The sequence below is a fragment of the Myotis daubentonii genome, chromosome 3 (assembly GCF_963259705.1).
Source record: "Myotis daubentonii chromosome 3, mMyoDau2.1, whole genome shotgun sequence".
Taxonomy (NCBI): domain Eukaryota; kingdom Metazoa; phylum Chordata; class Mammalia; order Chiroptera; family Vespertilionidae; genus Myotis; species Myotis daubentonii.
In genome coordinates, this window is record NC_081842.1 from 114547549 (window position 1) to 114564599 (window position 17051).

Here is a 17051-nt window from a genome sequence, read left to right on the forward strand (position 1 = left end):
ACCTCTGCCATATACCAAGTAAATGAATGAATCAATACTAGAGCAACACAACATGCATGACCAGAAACACCAGAAAGGATATATGCACCCTTATGTTCATAGCAGCACAATTTACAGTAGCTATGATTTGGAAACAACCTAAGTGCTTATCAGAAGATGAGTGGCTTAAAAAACTGTTGTACATCTACACAAGGGAATACTATAAAATAGAAGGAACTTTTACCATTTGTAACAGCAAGATGGAACTGGAGAGCATTATGCTAAGTGAAATAAGTCAGTCAGAGGAAGATAAATATCACATGATATCACTCATATGTGGGATATAATGATCAACATAATTTGATGAACAAGAATAGATCCAGAGACAAATGGCAGGGGAGTTGGGAGGGTTAGAGAGCAACCAAAGGACTTGTATGTATGCATATTAGCATAACCAATGGACACAGACACTGGGGTGTTGGGGGCTTGCCTGGAGTGGGAATGGCTTGCGGGGGAAGGAGGTCAAGCGGGGAAAAAGAAGACATATGTAAAACTTTAGACAATAAATAAATAAATAAATAAATAAATAAATAAATTTTAAAAAAAACAACATGGATAAATCTCAAGAATAGAATGTTGAGCAATATGTACAAATGATTTCATTTATATGAATTTGAAAAACCAAATAATATATTGTTCTGAGATACTAAATTGTTCAGCAAAAGTATAGATGAAAGCAAGGCAATAAAGTGAACAAATTGTGGGATAGTTATTACTGCAGAGGAAGGATGGAAGGATGGGATAACAGAAGAGCATAGAGCAATCTTGAATCTTAAAGGTCATGTTCTTTCTCTTCAAATGTATGGGGAGTGTGTGTGTGTATATTTCACAGTTATAAGTATTCCATAATGTCTACTCACTATAGAACAAAAAGAACTTTTAAAAAATATCTAAAAAAATGATTACCAAAAATGAGAAATTGCTCAAACTCACGATTGATCAAAAGCTACAAATTAAAACAATAATAATATATTTATGAGATAGAAAAAAATTGATCAAATTAAGTATTTCTAATGTTTTAGGGAACAGATATGCCCATAAACTGATCATGAAAAGGTCAACTAATATACTCATTTAGAGGGCAATTTTGTAGTATCCATTAAATTAATAATGTATAAACCTGCATACTACTAGCAAATTTTAAAATAATGTAATTTTTGAAAAACATATAAAAACATAGAATTTTTAACAGTGTATCTTTCTGGATAAAAACATAAAAAATGGGATGAGAGCCCTGACTGGTTTGGCTCAGTGGATAGAGCGTCAGCCTGTGGACTGAAAGGTCCCAGGTTCGATTCCAGTCAAGGCCATGTACCTTGGTTGCGGGCACATCCCCAGTGGGAGGTGTGCAGGAGGCAGCTGATTGATGTTTCTCTCTCATCAATGTTTCTGACTCTCTATCCCTCTCCCTTCTTCTCTGTAAAAAATCAATAAAATATATTTTTTAAAAATGGGATGAGTCAGAGAGGGATCAGGAAAGGTAGTCAAAAGAGGCTCTATCTTTTGTAATGGTCTAATGATTTTAAAAGTGCATTTATGTATTAGTTTTTTAAGTATAATTAACTAGTGGCCCAGTGCATGAAATTCATGCACATTAAAAGGGAATTAATTAGAGGAAATATTTTAAAATTGCTATTTGCCCTTTCTCTATAATAGAAGTGTCAAAGATGAAAGGAAATGAGTAAAATCTATGTGAAAATAATATGAGTTTATTAATAAATAAACAATAACAAAATGATATAACAACAAAAACATGATATAAAAACAACATTGATGGAAACAATGACTGCTAAAGTGATTAAACTTATTCTAATATCTCCCTGTGTACCACACTAAGAGTGAAAACACTTTCAGAGTGCTTAACTAATTTCCCTTGTGATGAAGTGTTTACAACGTTAACTTTAACATTACATGCTCTTTGAACTTGAGAGAAAGCAACACATAACTGACCATGTCCGAAAATGAGTTCAGGTAGGACTATTCCTACTCTGTCTAGAGTTTGTCCTTGTGATTTATTAATAGTCATCTCAAATGCTGGCATCACGGGAAACTGTCTTTGAATTAATTTAAATGGGAGGCCAGTGTCAGATAGGGACAAATCAATTCTTGGAATCAAAACAATCTCTCCCTCTGCAGATCCCGTTAATACTTCAGCTTCAATAAAGTTAGCTCATAATCTTTTGATAATAAACCTAGTACCATTACAAAAAACCCATTTACTATTAAGATTTCTCAATAGCAATGATGATTGCACCCACTTTTAATTTTAATTTATGACACGGAATTCCCAAAGGAGTAATACTATTAAGAAATTTGCAGGGAAAATTTTCCTTTTCAGCATCATCTGTTGAGTCAATGGAATCATCACTCAAATGTGTTTGAAAATTTCCATCGAGTATATCCAAAATTTCTTCATTTAATTTTTGAACGTGCTCAGTTTTTAGACAAAGAATTGCACATGTAGATATATTTTTAATATTATCTATAGACATACTATTTCCAAAGGTAGCTTCCATACTAGATTCATCACAAATCATTTCACAGGGGATTTCAATAATATCCATTCCTAAATAAAAACTGCTATCAAGTTTGCCATCTCCAAGTTTTACTAACCATTTACTATAAGCAGAATCCTCTGATCTCATATTTGTTTTAAGAGACAACTTTCTGAAACATCCCCAAACATTACAGTACTTTAAACTCATTTGTACTATGGCCGATCACATAACATGTGGTACAATACTGAGACATTGTCAAAAATCCCCTCTAAGAAGGAGAACTTTCCTACCAAATGCAATATTCAAATTCATAATTTCTCTTAGTAATGTATCTATGGCATTTATAGCATGACTGGATGCCATGGTTCATTCATCAGTAATGAGAAGTTTGGCCTTTTTAATGGTTTTAACAACTTCACTCTTTATATTGAGTCTAGAAATTGAAGTTTTATTTAATGGAATGGGTAATTTATATTGGGAATGAAAGGCTCTTCCACAGAAAAGTAAATTTGCAGCAATTCCTGTAAATGTTGTGGGTAAAAGAGTACCACCACGACCTCTAATATAATGTATTAAAACTTTATAAAGATGTTTTTCCACTATCACCTGGACCATCCAAGAAGAAGCATTTGGGGTGTACAGTTTGATCTTCAATGGCTGAAGTTATAGTCTGAAAGTCTGCCAACTGTTCATCATTCAGAGAATTTATCAAAACCTCTGCCTGTTGTCGCTTGTACAATTCATCACATGTATTTGTATTCGTTAATAAAGGATAGTTCGGAAGTTTGAAATGTGAACATTTCATCCATGCAATGTGAATACCTCTTGAATTTCATTAAGGGCATGCATTTCACAGTTTACACAGGCACCTTCTCTTCAGTGTAATTTCCAACAGATACCTTCAATAAAATGAGATTTAGTCTCATCCCATAATTTGTCTGCAGCAGAAGCACATCCAAACACACATATGTGTGCAAAAAGTTGCGGTAGTTGTTTGGGCATATTAAGGATGATTACATCGTCAATCATATCTTTCCAGATAGTGTTGTCTATTAATAATCCTTGTTGTTTAGCAGCTTCATGAAATGTTTCATAAATTATACCTCCTTCAATTCGCAGATCATCAAAACTTACCGCACCTTTTACATGCAGAAGCAAAAGTCTAAGGTAATATCATTCTGGTTCTCTAAAGCTCACAGTGAACAGTCTACCTAATACTTTATTCCCACCCTTTTGGCGTTTTGTCCACAAAGAATTAGTAAACACATAATGCTGTGGAATCTCCCAATAATAATAATAATAACATGCTTCAGAATTTTTCTATTCAATAAAAACCAAGCCATCTATAACTTGAGCAAAATCATCGGTATGAAAATACAAATTTTGTTCATTTGGCAAATGAATAGCTAATCTTGTGATTGCACGAGATTGGTCATGCATTCACATTGCAAAAAGTCTCCAAACAGCCTCAGGAGCACTCACATACCTGGAGTCAATAAAGTCTTGTACTTTATCATGATTGATAATACTTTTTTCAGAAATTTGAATATTTCCACAATAATGCCCTTTATAGATGTATTTAAATAAATATTTGACACTTTTAATTGATGCACAGACTTCAACATTTATATGACAGTTATACTTAAGGCACAAATATGGGTTATAAAGGACATTCCAAGTGTTATCGACAACTTTATTTCCAATAGATATGGTGCTACCAGATCTTCGTTTGTATTTGGGATATCCATCAATATTTCCAGTGTTCGCATTTTGAAATTCTTTCGGATATCCCTTTGAACATTTTCCATATATGGACTGTTTGGATTTTGTATTCCACATGGTCCATGTACCATATTTGATTTTACAATGTGAAAAAGTCAAGGACACTAGTCTTCATCCAGAATTTCTGCCTTAACTATACGGTCAATATCATCTTCTGTTCATAATTTGGATTCACTATCTAATATCAATAATATGTGAGCATGATGCAGTCCGCGTTTCTGAAATTCAATGACATGGATTTTAGCTATTACTTTGCCAAATAAATGGAACTTACATATATCATTTAAAAGAGCATTCAGCTTAATATTAAAAACTCTGGCTACCAAGTCAGGTCTGTTTTCAATTTTTTGCCAGCACTGTAAATTGTTTGTAATATACAGTGGGGCCTTGATTTACGAGTTTAATTTGTTCTGAGACCGAGCTTGTTAAGGAGCTCGTTAAGGAGCTTGTTAACTCAAATTACTCTGTCAACTCAACGCAAAAAATATTGGCAGAGAGACAGCTGGTATTTCAAAAAACTTGTTAGTCGGGACACTCTTAAGTCAAGGCCCCACTGTATGCCCATTTGGGGTTGCATGTCATGGTTATGAATAAATTGGGCTTGCCATACCTCATTATGATTGCCATAGCATCCTGATATCGCTGCTGCATATTTCTGGGACTACCCTTAAAAGATGATGGAAGTATTATCATTTTACCAATCAGCATATTGTCATTTTCAGATCTAGAGTTGAGATAATCCATCAAACCACTATATTTTTCAATTCTCAACTTAGATTGGTTTGCTTTAATGAAATTTATCTGATTGGCCTCCATTTTTTAATATGAATCCACAATAAACTGTTGAGTTAATTTTCCTGCATTTAAAATAGGATTGAACGTGTCCTGGATGGAGAGATGAAATCCATAATACTGCATTTGTGTGACTAGTGTCCTTAGATTTGTCTAGTATCATTGTCGATTACACTGTCATCTCTGAGTCTTAATGCAATATCTGTTCCCCAGCCTTTTTCACTATGTGGAAAAAGAATAGGATATGTCATTGCATCTAATATAGGAAACAGGATATTGATTTGTTTCATTTTAAAGGCATTCAGATTGTTGGGATCTGGTTTACAATGAATGAGCAAGTTCCTTTCAAAAGGAGGTTCCTCATCTTCGTTTCTGAATATGACGACAACCTCGGTTACAGAGGGAGAGTTATATCTACTCGGGTCACTGTTACGATTGTATTTAATCACCATTGTTACCTCCGTGGGAGCAATACCTTTTGCTGCTTCTTCAGATTGGGCTTCCTTTTTACCTCATGTAGCACCTTGTATGATTTTGTTAATTCATTTATTTCATGCATGAGGTTGTTGATGTTGATCATGAGTCTTTCTAGCAGCCCTGGTTTCCTGGCATTGCTAATCTTGTACTTGTCTCTTCGGCCATATCTAAAATATAGAGTTGAGCAAACTTCTGAGAAACACCGAAGGATGTAAAGTTCCAGTATGGTGATAAACTTGTCCATGTATTCTAAAACAGTATGGCCCATATCCTGATGGCGATGAATATTTGCACCCATGGAAATTTTTACTGTCAGAGTCTTCGTTTGTCATTAATCTTTTTAAATATTCCAGATATTCTGGAAAATGCATATCATTTGGACAAACTTTACCTTTGCTACAACATCGAGTAAATTTTCCATCAGATGGTTTTTCATCAGAGAAATTTAGTGATAGGCAAAATTGACATCTAACAGTCATTCCAGCACAGCTATGTTCGATAATTGCATCCTCATTTACTCCATTTTTTCTGAGAAGGCAGTTCCTACCAGTACTGGTTGTACTTGTTGATGACTGTTCTTTAGACATATTCTGTCATCGCTGCCACCTTCTTTCAACTTCAGAGGCACATTGGTCTTTAGGCATTTTCCATCAATGACGCTGGCTTCTTTCAGCTTCAGAGCTACATTGTGCCAATAGATGCTTTTCAGATACATTCTGTCACTGATGCTGCCTTCTTTCAGCTTCAGAGGCATGTTTGTCTTCAGACATTTTCTGTTGATGACCCTTGCTTCTTTTGGCTGCAGAGCTACATTGTGTAAATAGTTGCTCTTTAGACATATTCCCACCTCCCTGCTGTCAGGGTCTGGAATGCAGGTGAATGAGAGTCCTAGCTGTCAGGTCGCTGAGAGCTGGCTGACCAATGGCTCATTCTGGCTGATTCTGGCTGATTCTGTGGGGGACGGGACTCCCTCTTCCCTGCTGTCAGAGTCTGGGCCAGCACCCACGGGGACAGAGCATTCGGTCTGCCTGCGCCGGGAGACCCAGAGTCAAGTCCCCACCCACTTGTGTGTGCCTCAAAATCCCACGAGATGCAGACCTGCCACTCCACAGGCCTGCCGCCACGCCCTGCCTCCTGGATGGCCGTGGGAACTGCTGGGCCTCCCACCTTTTCCCCTCGAGGGGCTGCAGGGACTGCGGCAGCCGCCCTGTGCACCTGCTGACCCACAGCAGGGCCCCAGTAACTGTGGCAGCAGGAGTGCAGAGCAGCCTGCCCTGCTCCCACTGTGGGTGCTGCCATCTTATGATGGCATGATGGAGTGAGGGTCAATTTGCATATTACTTCTTTATCATATAGGATTGTATAAAATAAATACAGTTGAAGCTACATACCAAAATTCATGACATGTAGGTAATCAGATGTAGTATTGCAAATATGACATAATCTTAGTAATGACCAATGTTGTACAGAAAATGTAATTAGGGCATGGGGAAAGAGTTTAGCCATAGGTTAGCACACTTAATGGATGATGTTAGGTAGTGTATTCTGTAAGACATCCAAGTAAGGCTAGTACTACTAGTATTCTCATCCTCATTTGACACATGAACATTTCTAGACTCAAGGTCCCACATGCCAATCACAAACTCCTAGCAAAATTTTTACTTCCAGACTAGCAAGACTGGAATGTGGCAGTTGCTGCCTATGACTACAACTTTTCTGATAGAAATTCTGTTTCCGCAATTACAACAGAGAAGTGTGGAGTAATCTTATTTGACTTATTTCTATAATCCAAAGAAGTAAAAGTAGTATAAGTGGTAGAAAGTGATAAAGGACCAACTTTTAGCTTAGTATAAGGAAGGATTTTCTAACAGTTATAAATGTCCAAAAATACCATTTGCTTCCTTGTATGTAGTGAAAGTGGTGAAGTCTCTTCCCTTGATAGTGTTCAGTTACAAGTTGGGTAGCCACTTGCTAAGAATGTTAGAGCAGTCAAGTATTGGCTATATATCTGGACTACGCAAATTGCAAGGTGGCTCTACCCTTGAAATCTTGTGATCTTATGTTGTGTAGGGTCTGTGTATGGTTTAAATTCATCAAAATAGATTTAAGACCAATCTTATGTGGGGACCAATATTTCTGAACAATATGATAATGAGCACTCTATAAAGAAAGAGACTTGAGAATCTGTTCTTAATTTAATAGTATATTAACTTAAATGCAACATTATACTGACTTTTACTTTAGTAGTCAAAATAAAATAAAATAAAAACAACCCCCAAAACTAAGAATCAAAAGTGGAAAACCTCCAGAAATAAGAACACTATTATCAGTGTTTTTTGGCTAAAGTAAAGTAATTTAGCATATTCATATAAAATAACTTTTCCCTTAAGTTAGAAGTTCAGGGATTTCAAGAAAATCTGACTACAGTATTTATGCAGTTTAATGAAGCCCAATTCCTTGTAGCTATAACTACAATTATTCTCATATTAACTTTAGTTACTTAATGATGTCTATTTGTATTCCTAAAATGTGTTTTGTTGTGTTTTAATAGGCTGTGTTTTGGAAAATTCTCATGTTTTTTAAAAGTCAAGTTTAAAAGAAGACAAATGAAATGCAGGGGTGGGAGAGGTCTGGGCAGCAGCCAGGAGTGCACAGGGCTGAAGAATCATCAAACAATGAAACACATAACAAAGCACAGCTCTCTGGACACTTACGTAAGACATGTCCTCTACTTCAGGCCCTTTATACCCCTAAACCTCAAGAATTTGATCTTGGATTTGGAGGCCACCTCCTACAGTAGGGCAGAGACAGAACTTCCAAACTGCATGACATTTATCTTATTTTAGGCCATATATAAATTAAAGTAAGTAAAAATCTACCATATTCCCTATCACAGTTTAAGTCCTAAAAAATTGAGTCCCATTGTCTTTATTACTATTTTATAAGTAGTAGTACTGATATCATTCCAGTGCTCTAAATTGAGAAAGATCTCAAAGGATCACGCTGATCCACATCTATACCATTAGTCTTCAGCTTTGTAGGGTTTTGCATGCTGGGAACCATGAAATTGACTGGCAATAAAGGCTTCAGATCCCTCCTCCATGACTTGCAGGGAATGGACCAGTGGTTCCCTGGGGAGCATGAAGTTGTAGCTTAGCTTCCTGGTGAAACAAATAGGCCTCTGCTTCCCAGCTGAATATGCTCAAAAATGTCTGACTTTCCCTTTGCTCTCTTCCTTTTATTAATATGAATAACTAGATAATTATGATGATAACTTTAGTATATTGAAAAAGAAAATTTAATGTATATACTTTGATAGAAGTAGCCAATGTCTAATAATTTTACCTAAGGAGTAATCACTCAAATGGGGAGAGAGATTTGTACAAAGGTACTTAATGTAGCATTGTTTATAAGGGGGGAAATCTGTAAAAAACCAAATATATAATTGAAAAATCCGACAGAGGCTGAAAACCAGGACTACAGGCTTTATTAGAGGAGAAGGACCTGCCAGGCTGTCTCAAAAGGGGAGAACAGCAGCACGTGCAGGGGTTAGCATGCCTTTTGAGGGGCGGAATGGGAAGGGGTGTGGGGCTTAGTGTACTCGGCACACACTGATTGGTGGCTTACTGCATTGTCCATATAGGACAAGGGCTTAGGGTATTTGGCAGGTGTGGATTGGTGGCCCAATGTATAGTCCATATAAGGTACATAGTTAGTCACTCAGGTATTTCCGGGTTGCAGATTACATCATACTCCGCCCACCAGTTGGGGGATAGGAGGATCTATCAATAATAATGGGTACAATGAAATAAAATTTGGTAGGAAGATACCAGGGCTTATTGTACTGGCATTAAATATTATTTAGTTGATTCAAATTTTTTGCCATGGGAAGAGACTGATAAAAATATTGATTTAATAAAGTAAGTTATATAAATATATCATCAGATTTATGTAACATTATGCAAATTGTCTATCCATCTTATGAACTATGAATTGCTGAAAAAAATGTTCCACAAAAATATGTCCTTTTGTTATTGTTATTTGTATTTTTCTGCACTCAAAAACCATTTTTAAGGAAAATAAGAAAAATATTAGATTAGTAAGAATGGTTGATAACTTCCTGAAAATAAAAAGAATAGTTGCTGTTTGAGCAAGGCCAAAGGAAGAAAACATTTGGAAAACTTTCTATTCAACTTTTAATTTTTTTGTTTTAATTTAATCTAGTATTTTTTTTAATATATTTTATTTATTTTTACAGAGAGGAAGGGAGAGGGATAGAGAGTTAGAAATATCAATGAGAGAGAATCATCGATCAGCTGCCTCCTGCACACCCCACACTGGGGATGTGTCTGCAAGGAAGGTACATGCCCTTGGCTGGAATCAAACCCGGGACCCTTCAGTCCGCAGGCCAACACTCTGTCCACTGAGCCAAACCAGTTAGGGATAATCTAGTATTTTTAACTATGAAAGTAACTCAGCTTCATAGTAAAAAGAAATAATAATAATAATCCTATCTAATAAAAGAGAAACATGGTAATTGGCGTACGACCGATACCCTTTTCATTGGCTAATCAGCGAGATATGCAAATTAACTGTCAGCCAAGATGGCGGCCGGCAGCCAGGCAGCTTGAAACTAACATGAGGCTTGGTTGCCTCAGTGACGGAGGAAACCAACGTTCCCCGCCTGCGGCTGCAGGCCTCTGAGCGGGCAGTTTAAGAAACATTGTAACAAATACGCCCAACTTCAGCCAGCAGATTGGCAACATTGTAAGCAAAAGGCCAGAAACCTACTTTCAGCCAGAGGCCTAAGAGCTGGAGCCAAGCCTCAAGCTAAAGCTGGCCCAGAATTAAAAAAAAAAAAAAGGAAAAAAAGGAAAAAAGGAGCGTTTGGGAGTTCAGTCACCCCCAGCCTGAAAACAGCCCTCAGCCCCTCACCCAGACTGGCCAGGCACCCCAGTGGGGACCCCCACCCTGATCCAGGACACCCTTTAGGGCAAACCAGCCAGCCCCACCCATGCACCAGGCCTCTACCCTATATAGTAAAAGGGTAATATGCCTCCCAGAACCGGGATCAGCGGAGCCGTGAGGCCTACCGGCACTGGAATCAGCATGACAGGGGGCAGCACCCAAACCCCCTGATCGTCCTGCGGCTCTGTGTGTGACAGGGGGCGGGGCCACAACCTCCCTATCCACCCTGCTCTGTGCCTGATAGGGGGGAGCTCCCCCCCCCCCCACGGGCCCTGCTCTGTGTGTGACGGGGTAGAGCCATAACCTCCCCATCAGCCCTGCCCTGAGTGTGAGAGTGGCGGCGCCCCAACCCCCTGATCCGCCCTGCTCTGTGGGTGATAGAGGGCAGCACCCCAACCCCCTGATGGGCCCTGCTCTGTGTGTGACAGGGGGTTGCTCCACAACCTCCCCATCGACCCTGCCTTGAGTGTGACAGGGGGCGGCGCCCCAACTCCCCAATCAGCCCTGCTCTGAGCCCGACCAGGGGCTGCACCTAGGGATTGGGCCTGCCCTCTGCCACCCGGGAGCAGGCCTAAGCCAGCAGGTCGTTATCTCCCGAGGGGTTCCAGACTGCGAGAGGGCACAGGCCAGGCTGAGGGACCCCCCCTCCCCCCCCCCCCGAGTGCACAAATTTTTGTGCACCGGGCCTCTAGTAATAATAATAATAATACAAATGTCCATAAAGTGAAGTGAAACTTATTTGAGAACGTGAATCAACCAGAACTGCTGATGGGAGTGCATACGGGTGCCATTCCTTTGGAAAACTGCTGGGTACTTTATTCCAACTATTTGTATAAATGCAAACGTATTCACAGCAGCAAAAGTCATCATAGCCCCAAGCTGGACACAACCCAAATGTCTGTCAATGGTGGAATGAATAAAATAAATTGTGATATTATTCATATACAGAAAAAATAAGGTACTTCTGCATACAACATTAAGAATCTCACAAACAATGCTGAGCAAAAGATGAAAAATGTGAATTAATATATGTTATCTGTTTCCATTCATGTAAAACTGAAAAACAGGGAAAGCTAACATGTCTGTATATGGTTGCATTGAGTGTGAAGGTATAACTGGGAAGGGGAACAAGAGTTATTTCTGGGTGCTAGTAATATTCTCTTTTTAAATCGTAAACTATAAAATCTCTAAAACAAATATTTAATATCATGTGTTCCTAGCTAAAATGTATAGGACAAATTCCCATCACATCTAAACAATCAACAGAAAAAAAAACCCAAATCTGATTTTCCTCATATGCTTATTTGCCCCATTAACATGAGAAATTGATTAAAATTGGGTGTCGGTAGTGGGCAGGAATAACAGACTTTGTTACTAAGTGGAAAAAGTCAAAAAGTTGACCACCATGCTTTTGTTTATCATCTCTGCTAAGTCAGAGAGCTGTTTCATTTTGCTTTGTTAAATTGGTGCTGGACTATAAAGAAGTTTGTAGCATTTTAAGTGATAGAAACCCCACCTCAAATAAAAAGTGATTTCTTTGTATCTTTTAAAAATCCAAGGGTAGATTTTGTTTTGAGAGAGGTTGAATACAGTTGAAGATTAAGTAGTGTCATCAGGTGGCTGTTTCCTAAATTCACAATATGGCTAGCAGCAGCTCCCTGGCCTGCATCCTGCTGAATTCCCACACGGTGAAAAGGTAGGGTCTATGTCCCAACATTCTCCGTGAAGGCCTCAGGACTCTAAATGGATCACACCCATTTAGAAGCAAACATGTTGGCTGGAGAAATGCTTTGATTGAAGTAGTTTAGTTCCACATCACATATTACATATCTGAGCTATTCAGGCATCAATCTAGAGTGGGGGAGAAGATGAACCCCAAAGGGAAATCAGAGTGTGATCATCAAGAAGAGGTTTAATGGACCCATCTAGAGTAAAATACACAGGGGAAGAGGCCCTATGAATTTAACCTTGACATGTTTATTAATGTTAAAACTAGGTAGCTGTAATGAACTGAATGCATGTGCCCAATCCCCACCAATTCAGATGTTGATGCCCTCATCTCCAATGTGATGGTACTTGGAGGTGGGGCTTTGGAGAAGTGATTAGGTCATGAGAGCCCTCATGAATTAGATTAATGCCCTTGAGAGAAGAGCCTTGAGAGAGGGGAGCTCTCCCTGCCAAACAAGGACACAGCAAGCAGCTGCTGTTTGCACACCAGGAAGAGGGCCCTCACTAGAATCAAATCATCCAGCACCTTGATCTTGGATTTCCCAACCTCCAGAGCTGTGAAAAGTAAGTTTGTGTTGGTTAAGCCACTTGTCGATATTATTTTGTTATGGCAACCCAAGCCAATTAAAACAGCCAAATCTCACTTTTTGAAAAAGTAAAGATTTAATGAAGTAGAAGTGTCCCCCATCCCCATATTTCCACCACATTTTCCAGTTTCCTGTGGTTATCTGGATGGCAGTGTTTGCTGAGATGAGCTGTCCTGGCTTGTGAAACGCACCGGGGGTAATGGATAATGATCGCTGCCACTGCAGGGAGACCATCTTGCACCAGAGGAGCTGCATCTTTTTAATCCATTCTTTCTATTACTGGTTTAAATAATATTTCTGACAAGATTCTGTGTGTGGTTTTTTTGTTTGTTTTGTTTTTGTCAGTAAACAGGTATTGGGCATTATTTGTAGGGCTGTTAACACATTATTTAAAAAAAAATGAGCTATTTAAAAGCCAAGAGAAATACTTCCAGAAACCTTTAGGTCTAAAATGAAGTTTTAGGAACTTCCAAATGAAAAGTCTGTAATATAAACTAAAGTCTCTTCCAAATTGGCCTTTGTTGTCGCCCTGGACACATTATTCCCTTTTTACTTCTAATCTAGAACATGGATAATATTTTTCATGTTCAACTTAAGGTGTTTAGTTAATCGTCTAAGAATAATTCTGGAGAGCTTTCATCAGCATGGGTGTTAGTACCCCATTCCTCTGACTGAATGTGATATGCCTATTGTGTTCTTGATGTATAAACTGATCCCTGGGATTAATCATCTTCTTTTTAAAAACTAGAAATTGTAGATATTTAATGGCTAGAACTACATCAATCAATTTAATGAGTCTCATTTAAAACATACTGATCATTATAATATTGAAGTATTATCAACATTCATCCTTATTCCTATTTTCTAAGTTTTCCAAGTTCTTCCTTCCTGCCTGCCTGAGGAGAATAAATTAGCTGAAGCTTTTTTCAAGTTCTGGGAATTCAAGTGCACCTACTGGGTGATCTGCAGAAAAATTCTAAACTATCTTTGCATCGTTTACTACAGTACACCTTAAGCAAATCACATAGTTTCCATTTCTGTGATGGAATATTCTGTCATCCCAGTAGGAAGTGTGCCATGGAAGATACACACTGGTTAAGTTGGCCCAAGGGAATCTTGGGCAGCTTTGCAGCTGGATAGGAAGGTGGGATATGGACAGGGTTGTAGCACCTGTCACTGTGTAGAGAACCACAGGAGAGTCAGCTCACCTGACAACACAGGCAGCATCCCTGTGCCCTTCCAGAAGATAAGCACAGGACAAAGGGAAAGCCTTCCTAGATAAGGAGAGCCATCCAGTCACCAAACACATTATACAGGTGATTAAGTGAATTAAAACCTGAGTCATCATTAATGATTTTGGTTTCTGCTTTGTTTTCAGTTGTTTGAATTAATGAACTTCTTGGCTGAGAATGTCATCTTCTGCTACATGGGTCTGGCATTGTTCACATTCCAGAATCATATCTTTAATGCCCTTTTTATACTTGGAACCTTTGTATCCTTTGAAATACAGAATAGGGGCTGACGAAAGAGAACAAACTACTTACTTTTACCAATTATTCTGTTAAAGTGTTAAAGTAATTTCCTCAGGCTTACCACAGGGCTCAAATTTTAGGTATATATGTAATTTCTAGTTAAAATCTTATGGTTAAACATAAGAACTTTGGGAAATACTGGGAGGGGGGAACTAAAGGAGAGTGACTTTTTGAATATTCAAAATATGTTTAAAATTATGAATCATTTATATTAAAATTTCAAGCCATTCTTTACAGAGAAATATATTTAACCTGAATTAGTATGATCAGAAGATTATTAAGCTTTAGAAATATTTTCATTACAAGATGGTAAAATCTTTTTTGTAAGGACTTTGAAATAGGATATGCAAAGTAAAGAGCAAATGAAATTAGCATGATGGATATGTTTTAATATCTTAATAATTGGGCACATGTAAGGTTATTTTAATAAGAAAACCTTTCCTATAAACAAAATAATAGAAAAAATATAAACCTCACTTTTAATGCAGAGGACTTTTGTAGTGCTAGGCCTGGTGTGTAGGCACTCCCAATGGGAATGGGTATCTGAACAAAAGGATACTGAGGCACTGGGATGTCCCCAAGGACAGTCAGTGGCTGTCATCATTCTTTCCACTGGGAAAATGGACATACCCACTCAGATTCCAGGAGATGACCTTATAGCCAGGAGAGTCAACTCCTTTTTCAAAGCCCTGTTCTAGCCAAGCACCTGCCTCCTGTTCCCTCTTCACAGAGCACTCAGCTAAACCCTCAGATTTCATCCAAAACCTGGGTCTTAGAAGGAAGTTCCTCTTCCCAACAGCTCCATCTCATTTGAGGGTAAACTAGACTAGGTAGACTATAAGGGAAGTGGTCCAAGATGACAGAGGGGAGAAATGACTACCACCAATATTTTCATAGATTTTAATGTGTATAGTTTGGATTTAGTAAAATGCTTCTTAAAGCATTAGTTGTATCATATGTTTATATAGGCAATTTCTCTCAAAATTAAATCCACTAAAAGAAAAAAAAAAGAGTGAAGCTTGCTAGATACAGGGCCTATAATTGATGAACAGTGAGATGGTAATCAGGAGCCAAAGCACATTTATCCTTTCTGAAGCACTGCTCAGGAAGCATGCCACAACCCTGAACACTTGCTGCCTTCCTTTGCAGCAGAATTGAGCATAAAGTCAGTCTCCAGCAACAATAAATATGATGAGAAAATTTACAGAGATTGAAATTGAATTGGCTATTGTAAACCAAATGTATTCAAATATAAATATATATTATTTCTAAAAAGGAATTGGCATTGAAAGATGAATTTTGGAAGGAAGTTGGACATACATGTGTTGACATGTTTATCCCTGTTTTCTGGGTCATAGTATAGAGAAACTGAAGGAAATAATATTTAAAGCTCAAGGACTAGTGCCCTTACTAAGTAATGCTTTCCTCAATGTTTCCCAGCTAGCAATTCTTGTTGCCAGAGCCTGCAACATATATCCCCTCTCCTTCCTCCTGAACCTGGGCCGGAAGCAGAAGGTCCCCTGGAACTTCCAGCATATGATGATGTTTTCAGGTATGTGAACTACATGCAGCGTCAGTGCTACTGTTCTCTCCCATGTCACTATGTGGAAAACCACAGGGACACGTAGTGACATTCTGGGGAAGCATAACTCCTACTTACCCCAGCATACCCAGCATCATGCTGACACTCCATAAATTATGAGCAACAGTGGGGTTTCTCTTTCCAGAAAACAAATGAAATTTAAGGAAATCTTGTTGGAATGGCCTCAATGTACATACAGCATCTGCCAGAAACTGGCCTAGAATTGGTATTTTCATATTGGGGAATTGTCATGATCATTTCAGAAATTGTATACTTGAAGGTAAGTATTCTGTAAATTATACCATCCTTGTCCAATGTTAAATCTCCTTCTCCTTATAATCCCTGTTCCTTCCTTATGCTGAGCTCCAGGAACTTTTCATAGTTAATACAAAAGCAAATCATATCTAAGTTATTAGTTGAGAAAAACCGTGCCCCTTTATTAGTTGAAAAAAACAAGTACTAATTGGCACCAAGTGCCAAGAGCAATTCCAGGGACTGTATGTGAGTCTGTCAAGCTCTCTGCTCTCAAGAAGCTTATGTGCTCCTTGCTTAAACCAAACCTGGAGGCTCCCTTTTCCAAAAGAAAATAGACCAAATGAATTTGATGACCTTGAACTACTCTGGGGATTGTGGTTTCTTTCTGTTCAATCAGTTTTCCTACCATTAGTCTTTCCTGTTTGGAGACCTTTCCCTTTACATGCTTTCTAGGTGTGTATACACTTACATTTCACTCACGGTTTATTGGATGATATAAGAGAGTAAAACAGTGACAACAAAACGCTTCTTCAGAATAGACCAAACAAAAAAATTTCCAGGTATACAGGAAGATATGGAAAATATTTCAGAAGCTATCATTTATTAAAAATCTACTATTTGCTACTCACTATAGATCAATCCTAAGAGGTAGATATTAACTTTATTTTCTTCAAAGTAGAAGCTGAAATTCAGGACCTCAAAGACCTTAAGTAACTGGGCCAAGGACAAAAGCATTCTTGAGCTCAAGTCTATGAGGCTCCACTTTAAACCCACCATAGTGTTCCAAAATCTACATTTTTAAATGTACTAG

General features: G+C 38.2%; 1 protein-coding gene across 1 annotated transcript in view; it reads left to right on the forward strand.

The window, feature by feature from the left end:
• SLC9A9 (solute carrier family 9 member A9) overlaps positions 1-17051 on the forward strand; it is a 367982-nt gene that overhangs the window by 169338 nt on the left and 181593 nt on the right. Inside the window, 2 exon segments of the mRNA XM_059686208.1 lie at positions 14250-14363; positions 15844-15955. Coding sequence (XP_059542191.1) covers positions 14250-14363; positions 15844-15955 — 226 coding nt within the window.